The 9,563-nt window shown below is 35.4% G+C and overlaps 1 protein-coding gene across 1 annotated transcript; it reads right to left on the reverse strand.

Annotated features, from left to right (window-relative positions):
• Positions 1-918: 918 nt before the first annotated feature.
• On the reverse strand, positions 919-8,777 carry LOC125674044 (uncharacterized). Its single transcript, XM_056159763.1, has 4 exons — positions 8,687-8,777; positions 3,825-5,055; positions 2,083-2,124; positions 919-1,943 (listed from the first exon to the last, which is right to left on the reverse strand). The coding sequence occupies exons 2-4, from the start codon at positions 5,046-5,048 to the stop codon at positions 1,407-1,409; spliced, it is 1,803 nt and encodes a 600-aa protein (XP_056015738.1). The 5' UTR covers positions 5,049-5,055; positions 8,687-8,777; the 3' UTR covers positions 919-1,406.
• Between the last annotated feature and the right edge of the window lie 786 nt (positions 8,778-9,563).

A 9,563-nucleotide genomic window follows, 5' to 3' on the forward strand; every position in this document is an offset into this window, starting at 1 on the left:
AAAAGTCACACTTTAGGAAATAATGAATTTCATCAATAATATTTCTAGATTCACATGAATGCATATTTTTATCATCCCTGTTGACACCCCACAATCTACCTTGCTCGATTGGAAATCCATCATTCAAGTACAGAGAATGGGGGATAAATCAAATACTTCTCAGAACTATGTAAACGTTAAGCAAACTATTTATTTCCGCTTTAGAATCGCTACACTTCCCTTTTCCCGTCCTGTGTGTTCAAGGACACGGTTCAAGATCAACTCATCACCACATCTGACTATCGTCCGAGAAATAGGAACTCAGAAATGTCAAACAATGTGTTTCTTCAAATTAACTGCAAATGAAACATCGTTCATATATCAAATCCGTATACTTTCTGTTCTACGAAACATTGTTATCCACTCTTTATTATGCCTTGTAGATATATCCAAAGATGATCTACTATTATTAATATCATGACGCAATACCAATAGGCCACCACCTGATTCATCATACATTTTGTAAAATCTAAATGACATGACTGGGGGAAGCGAAGTGAACCCAGCGCCGGTGCGAATAATACGTCAGTTTACCTTTGTTAAATCACAATTAGGAAACATTTAATCAAATGCATTCAAAACTATCTCAGCCTCAAAACGTACTTGAAATGTTACTGATTTGTGATATATGATTTCATCACATTTCGCAAAAATATGTTTAAAATATACTCCCTAATGTTAGCCGTTCAGGTGCTTTAAATGACTATCGTTGACGAAGAAAATTTACTACGATCGGCTTGGCATGCAAGGTATACAATGAGAAAAAATATCATGCTTTTTAAAGCCTCTCATAATTGAAAAGTGAGTAAAATCGTACGTAAGAAAATTTCAAGGTTATTCCGCCTTACCAAGTTGTATGTAAATAAATCGAACAACAGACACATCAAAATATCTTTTTAATTAGGATTCAATTTCAGCAATTCTAATCTTCATTACAGGAGATTATCACCAAAGTTATAACCTGGGCAAAAGCATGTTTTGAATAATATTTACAATTGTCTCCCTTTGAAATGGATGTTTTTTTCATTGGACTTAATGAATAACAATTGAACATGTTTTCTTTTTCATAAAGCAGGAAATCCGGGCTCATTAGAAGAAGCAGTTATACAGCATTAATTTGTAATATTCTCAATGTTAAATATATCTTACAAATGTACACATTACATGTATTTCATTGCACACTACTAAAAATCATCACACTGCTCGTCAGCTAAACAAACTCAAATCCCCAATACCCAACGATGGTATATGCTTGATTTGGTTGAAATTGGTTCAGTGGTTACGGATATAAGATTTCAAAAGTCAACGACGACGACAACGCAATGAAAGACAACTGACATTTCTTTATAAGGAAATCTAATCGAGGCTTAAGTGACTTTGATGAGGCCCAGTACATACTCCAAAAAACTTAGACCAGAGAGGCGATGCGTTGCTTCGGCATAAAGTAATTCAAAGCAACGGGTATGAACAATTCTCGAAAATCTATATCCACGACTATAATATGTTTCAGGGTCCACGAGTACACATTCGTTTGCCAAATTAGAGGACCATCTTGAGGAAAAAGTCCATCTTCTTTCTCCAATCTTTTCTAGTGCCTTTCTTTCAATATTTTCTGGACTATTTCTATAGGCAGCTGGTAGTTTTGCGTACTCTTTTTGGTACACTTTATGCTTTTTCCCTGGATTAAGTGTTTTTCTTTCAAACTTTACAACTCTCTTCCCTTGAATAAAAACATCCGGAAATCGCAGTCCTCGCTCTAAATCGTAGTGAACTATTTCCACTTCATATGTTCCGCAAAAATCATGGTAAAATTTGATATTTTCATCATCATAAAGAAAACACACCTTCGGGATATTTTCCTTAACATCCACGTCAGATGTTAATATCCATTCCCCACCCTGTCTCTGAAAGAAAAGCAACTTTCCATTTGATTCAGTGAAATATATTCTATCAATACTTTTGTGTAATTTCGATGCTTTTTAATGGATATGGTAATCTTAGAAAAGCTTGGCTATCTACATATATCTCATTACAATGACAAACCTTTAACGTACGAGTCCTCAAATTTCCCTGAAAGGCGTCTACCTAAAAGCAGATATCAACTCAATAGAATCAATTCTATAAACAGTATACTCCCACACTAAAGTATTGTATTATCTCTCTATCTCTATTTCTCTATCTTTCTCGATACGTGTTTCCCGTGTAGCGTGATAGCAAGTTTGCATTGATCATGACGTCAAAAATTTGAGTAAAATAGGATATTTTATGCACATTTCATTCCAGGTCAACATTTGTAACTTGTGAACGAAATCGAAATTAATATAAAAGATACAAATATGATACACTTTGGTTTGTTTATCATTCAGATGTATATTAAACCAACATTGTTTTAGTTTGACCAGGATTGATAGTTTTCTGAGAGTATTTCGTGAAGAGGGATGGGGGGGTGTGGATATGAATTCTATTTTATTACATTATCCATGCATTTCCAATGGTTTTCCTTTGGATATGTTTACAGCCATTTCTTCATGAATGCGTTGCAGTTGTGAACAATGCACGCATGAATTTTGATTAATATAGTACGTCTCCTAGCGGTTGTGAATTCTGATAGAAATTAAAATGAAAATAAAATGTAAATGTGAATATGCGTCAAGTCGTGCAAAATGTACCAGATGACTACACGTCATATTGATTGAAATGTGGATCACAATCTGAATTGCTTACATATTTTACTGTGTCAGATTTAATTGGTGGTCGACAATGCTACATACTATGGTAAGTTATATTTAGTAACTGATTCTTCGATACACAAGAGCTTGTTCTGCGTATGGTCAGGGTTTTTTTTTTAATCGAGGCAGGCTTCTGACAAACAAGTTGATGGTGCAGGAATTTCAACAGCCTCGTTCAAAGTCAGCATTTCCCAATTCTATGGTCGTTATAACGATCTAGTTTGCCAATAAAACCTATCATTGGTTCAAATGCTATCAGACGTGTTTCATACCGATTTTTAGACCGTTTTTGGCACACTGATTTGACTACGGATAGAGCCGTTTACCTGATAAGGATATATGGCTCACGGCGGGTGTGACCGGTCGACAGGTGATGCTTACTCCTCCTAGGGACCTGATCCCACCTCTGGTGTGTCCAGGGGTCCGTGTTTGCCCAACTCTCTATTTTGTATTGCTTATAGGAATTATGAGATTGATCAATGTTCGTTATCTTCACCTTTTATAATATACATGTAGTTTAAAACTGGTGTAGGATTTTAAAACAAACGCAAATTATATTGTATTTCTGGTACATGACATATATTCTGTGATACTAGGTCTAGACTCTCTTTCGGAGCGACTCATCGTGGGTTACATATTGCAATTCCGTTTTCCACATTACTTTCAGTATAAGAGAGCAAATACAGTTAGTTGTGTTAAAAGAAAAATATTGCTAATAGAATAACAGTTAAGTGCAAATCAAATGGTTACTCTTCTTCCATGTACATATTGATAAAAAATAAGCTGACGTTCTGATAATATTCGTAGCAAATACATGTAGCATTAAAGTTACTCATTAAAGAGTATTTTTACAAGGCTTTTTCTTTGTATAGTAAAAAGACGACTTTCCCTAACCATTTACCGTACTTTTTCTGCCGATGATGCAGGATACAAACTTTGAGAAAATAGCAATAAATTATATATTTATAAACATCGATCTTAAGGATACCTGGGGTATAAGGAAACACACCTGGTATATCTGAAGATAATGTGATATTAGAAAAAATGCGTAGCTACCTCTGGAACTGATGTGATCCCTCTAGTAACGTTATTCAAATGTATGCGTAGATATCGAAATGAATAATATTCTTCTTCAGCAGCATCTCTGAAGAAATCATTCAATATTAATCGCGATTGTTCAAAAACTTCAGCCTCGCTCATGGACGAAAGAGTTTTCCGTAGAGGCTGCATATTTGCTGCTGTAAATCTTCCGACATTTTGAACGACAACAGCATCATGAAAGCTGAAAGGCATGTAGAGATTGAATGTGATGACGTCACCAGTCTTTATTGTTCTCAACGTCTGCAGTTCTGAGTATGTATAAGACTTTTCAAATAAGGAACTAATGGTTAAAAAGCTCGTGAAACCAAATCCAACAGCACCCAGAAATAGAAACATTCCAAATGGCAGCATATTTAGTACCCTGTAAGCTGTCTTTGCAACCCATCTCTCGACACAAGATCTGCAAAGTTCGTCGTTGCTCCATGCCGAAATAAATCGAACGATGTCCATCGCCATCAAAACCATTGCAATGATGAACGTACAGGCAAGCCAGCTACCTAAATACCGTTTAATGAAATTGAAGGCTGGAAACAATTTTGAACCTTTCATACGTTCCAATACTTTTTCAAATCTTCGTAAAAACTTCAGAAGATGTTTTCCCAAGTACCCAATCATGCATTTGAACCATTTGGGGGGCTTTGACAACAGTCTTGATATGGTTCTCTCGGTGATTTGGTTGATTTGGATTGATATTCGACGTTTCGTTACACACAAATTCGCCACGTGTTCGCAGTTATTCAAAAACCCATTGTATCTCTCGTCTTTGGCTTTATCGAGCATATGTCGTGCATTTTTGACAATTTGTTGAGGCGTTGGTGGATTTGGTCCTAAATTTTTATGAACAACAAGATACATGTGTTCATGTATATCGTCAAAATTCATTTGTCTTTCCCGAATGATTGCCTTCGAGAAGGATTTGTAAAACGATGACATGGACGTGTCTTCCTTGGCAAATTCTATCAGCGTAATTTTTCGTCTAGCATGGTCAATTTCTGTAACGATGGCATGGTGGAAATAGAGATATCCAAGCCTGATATGCTTATCACTACGGCGATACCCGAGGAGACAATTCAGAAATGTCTTGATGTAGCTGCACCTTCCAAACTCTATGTGATCTCCGATGTGTAGCTGCGGGAGATCTAACACTGGGGTACTCTCCACACAGTGGGCACAGGCCATTCTGACACTGAAATTAAAAATACAGACAAATTGACTTACTTAAGGTCCTCTACTGCAAGAGTAAAATGTTTCAAACACTGTATTATGAAAAATGTGAATATAGAAGGAATACAAAATTAAGAGTTGGGCAAAAAACAGACCCCTGGATAAATCAGAGGTGGGATTGTGTGCCTTAGAAGAGTATGCATCCCCTATCAAACGGTCAGACCTGCCGTGGGCCATCCATCTTGATCAGGTAAACGGAACATTCTGCAGTCAAAATCAGGGCGCAAAGAACGCCCTTGCAATTGGTATGAAAAACGTCAGACAGCATTTGACATCTCTGAAACTCAATATGATCGATGACGCAGTTTTCGAAGATCAGACACATGACACTTTACACAATATTCGTGGGCTGAAAACAAAGAGTCATTCTTTCCCAGCAAGATAACGAAATACTAGAGGAAAACATGAAAGTTGAGATTGAAGATGCAGACTGGTATGCTATTAAGATTGAATATATCTTAGCTAAGATATGTAATGTGTATGATTGAAAACATAAGCAAGTAAAAAAGAGGAGTACATTCGTCTCAGAATCTTAACCCAAGAATTTGTATACATAAACTCAAATTCCTTAATTGCAATAAAGAATGATGTACTATTCCGACCATCAATGAGTAGAGCCGATTGAAGTTCTTCTCACAAATCACTGAAATTAAATCTAGCAGTCCTTGATGGCAGTTTGTTAAATTTTGGGATGCATTTCAATCTACAATTCATGGCAATTGCAACATTACTGATGTCCAAAAGTTACATGAAGAATCAATTTCATGGCATTGCTGCACAATGTGTAGCTGGTTTGTCAGTGACCAATGGTAACTACTACCAAGCCTTAGAAATTCTTAGATATGGATTTGGCCAGACACACAAAACTACGAATGCCAACATTCGAAATATATTAGAACGCACCGCGCCAAAATCAAACTTGAACAGTTTGAGAATTGTTTCAGACAGCATTGAATATAGCTTATGAGGTCTAGAATCTTTAGTGTCAGAAGACAAGTTTTGGTGCAATTCTCACACCAATTATTTACAAGAAATTCCCAAGTGATATGCGTAAAAACATTACGAAAGAAAGAGTAAATGATGACTGGGATCTCAACTCCTTAAGATGCTCCATTTAAAAAAGAACTACATGTGTAGGGTGTTGGGCAGAATCTGAAGTTATAGCTACTGTTTCCTTTGTGACAAAAACATGTGACAGAGGAAGAAAGTATTAACCGAAATCCGTAAAACAAAAGAAATGCCTATGTTATGGGGAACCACATCTCTCAAATACATGCAAATTTTTAAGACGCCGAGACACGCTTGAATACTGTAAAACACAAAAATGTCTATTTCAATTAATTTGGTAGTCACAGAGTCAAAGAGTACAATCTGCAGAATCAATGCCAAACGGCAACACCACACAAGTATTTGTATTGCAGGGGAGAAAGTGATGCAGCCAATAACTTATACAACTAACCCTCAGTGAACCATATCAACTCAGAGGATACACCGAAAAAACCCATTTCTGTTGAAAGTTTGCATTCTGGAGTTTTGAAATTAAACCCAAGTGTTTTGCTAAAAATCGCAAGAGCACCTGTCCGATATGGAGATAATCGCTATTCGCCAATATCTTGTTAAACAAAGGAGCTCATAGGCTCCTTATCAGTTAAAGATTTATTAGAACGATTTAACCTTAAACCAATCCACACTGAGAAGATTTCAGTTTCTGGAATTGGAAAACATTCTGCAAGGACTCGCCAGATGAATCTCGCTCAAATATCCGTCATTACTGAGGATGGAGAGAATATCCTAATTCATGTTCTCGTAGTACCAGAAATTCAAAATCCAACCATGATATTTCCAAATTTAAACATTTGCCGAAATTAACACTAGCAATGTCACTACATGGAAATGACAACTTTCACATTGAAATGCTTATTGGAACGGACCATTACGTGGATATTGTTGGAGATAACATCATTAGAATACAGTAGCGCTTTTGCTACAGCATTGAAATATAACAGGAAACTATCAGTAAATGTTTGATAATCATTTCTTAGAGAAATATTATCAAACTTTATCGACACTTTAAGGGTCAGTAAACGCCTGTTTGCGGTTAGAGTGAACATTCAGAGCAATTAGGGTTCTCAAAACTCTTGTTGAAACCCCAACGGTTATGGCATGGTAAGCTGATAAATATTATACAAAATAAATGGTCATGTTTAAAAATTGTCATTTACACCATTGTTGAATGGGAAAATCGTTGATTTTCAATTTTATTCAAAATTAGATATAATGTGAATGGCAAGCATAATGTTTCCTGATTTCCATACACCAGAGTTTTACGGCATTTAGGTAGTATTTGACATTTAGACGCAAAGATGTAGTATCTGTAAAATGTTTAGTTGCATTGATAGTGTCTGATCTTCAGACGTATTAGTGTAGTTGTTCATATCTAGATGTATTGGTGCGGTATGTATTGGTGTATTGTGAAAGGTGGAGATAACGAACAGTGATCAATCTTATAACTCCTGTAAGCAATGCAAAATAGAAATTTGGGCAAACACGAACCCCTTGATATATACCAGAGGTGGGATCAGGTGTTTAGGAAGAGTAAGCATCCCCTGCTGACCGGTCACATCCGCCATGAGTGATATATCTTGATAAGGTAAATGGGGTTATCTGTAGTCAAAATCAGTGTGCAAAGAACGGTCTAACAATCGGTATGAAACACGTCAGACAGCATTTAGCCCAATGATAGGTTGTATTGGCAAACTAGATCGTTATAATGACCATAGAATGTGCCAAATACTGACTTTATACTAGACTGTTGGGAGAGCTGCACTATTAACTTGTTTCTCAGGAGCCTTCTTCGATTTAAAAACTGACCATAAGCAGAACAAGCTCTTGCGTATCGAATGAATTGAGAGATATAAACACCATATACAGGTGGTAAAATAATATTGCTGAATAAATACGGAAAGGTGGCGATGGAGAAGCTGAAATCATCCCGTTTGTCATACAGTTGAGTTGTTAGTTGTTGGTATCTACTTTCATTATTGCTTTTATTTCAACTTCAGAGTACTTGTGCATGAATCAGAGTGGCGTTTAGCAAAGTACTTGTTTGGATGACTGATCACGAGATAGGGATATTTGCGTTTTGTCTGATATTTAAACATACTGTTGTCGTGTTTGATGTTTAGACATATTTCCGTAGCAATTGATCTTTCTTGATTTGATTTTACCTTCTTCAAACGTGGGCTATCATGTTGTTATACAACATTATTTCATTTGTCTATTAGTAGAGTTCTATAATTCTATGTCTGTAATTTATAATCACTTTCACATACACTAATACCAGCATAATGATGATGTTTATGAGAGATTAAACAATATTTATGCATTATAGTCTATTTTAGCAGTCTTCTTAGTCATTACTGAGCACCATAATTGTATACAATTTCTCATCATTTACTTAATACGTTTCTGTATTCACTTGTCAATAAACAAGCTTTGGTTGCTTTGCCAAGTAAACTAAGGAACATTGAATAAATAAACGTTTCGACATTTAAAAGCCCGAAGTAAAAACAAATTCCATACTTGAGACTTACCTTTCTAGCGATAGAGGAGTCTAAGATACATGTATAATGACCGAATTCAAAACCCTATGCGCATGATCATATTGAATATATGTAAGCTAAAAATAACGTGTTTATTTTCAGAAAACAGAAACAACTGAATAAGGAAATTGCAAATAACAAGTGTATGCGTTATGAATTTGTTATGAAGGCACTAATCAAAAGTAGAAAGTACAATAAATAGATATTTATTTTTAATCAATAAAAATTATAGGGACGTGAAAACAACTAGAACATTAATTAACGATTACATACAGGTCTACTCTACAGGATAAATACAACATGAGCTCTTGTATATATATTTTAGAATGTTCAAGTGGATAAGTATGGTTTTCCGTATAACAGTTTCCATGATCATAAAAATCAATATGTATGCATGTAAACACAGTTTACACTCAGCTACGACTGACAAATGATGCAAAATGATAAGAATTGAAGTCTTTCATTTAATAAAAAAAATCTTAATGATGAGGTTGAGCAATAACATTAAATAAACACCATATGGGTTTTAAAATTTGCTGAATGTGTTTGCTTATTTTCGTCAGAGTTAGCAATGTTTAGAGAGAGAGAAAGAAAGAGAAGGCATTCATTCCTTATCTCTCCTTCCCACGCTGTATCAAAATTTTCATTCTTGGCATTTTCCCCATTTCTTTTGTTTCAAGAAATACATTGTAACATTTACATAAAATCCGTTTGAAGTAAAACTCACAGCTTCAATAAAATCGTCATGTTTTCATGTAGCCATGTTCAGTTAAGATAAGATGATAGAGTGTGTACTAAAATTCGAGTTTAGAAAAAGATTTAAATAGATGTAACGAAATATAATGAAAGAGTCACAGAGAAATGTACA

The sequence above is a fragment of the Ostrea edulis genome, chromosome 3 (genome assembly GCF_947568905.1).
Source record: "Ostrea edulis chromosome 3, xbOstEdul1.1, whole genome shotgun sequence".
In the NCBI taxonomy this organism is placed as follows: domain Eukaryota; kingdom Metazoa; phylum Mollusca; class Bivalvia; order Ostreida; family Ostreidae; genus Ostrea; species Ostrea edulis.

Excerpts from the sequence above, each read along its gene's own strand:
- LOC125674044 (XM_056159763.1), bottom strand. The coding sequence starts at position 5,048 with ATGGCCTGTGCCCACTGTGTGGAGAGTACCCCAGTGTTAGATCTCCCG. Across the intron at positions 2,125-3,824 it reads GGATCACATCAGTTCCAGAG|GTAGACGCCTTTCAGGGAAA; the intron begins GTAGCTACGCAT and ends ATCTGCTTTTAG. Across the intron at positions 1,944-2,082 it reads TGAGGACTCGTACGTTAAAG|AGACAGGGTGGGGAATGGAT; the intron begins GTTTGTCATTGT and ends CTTTTCTTTCAG.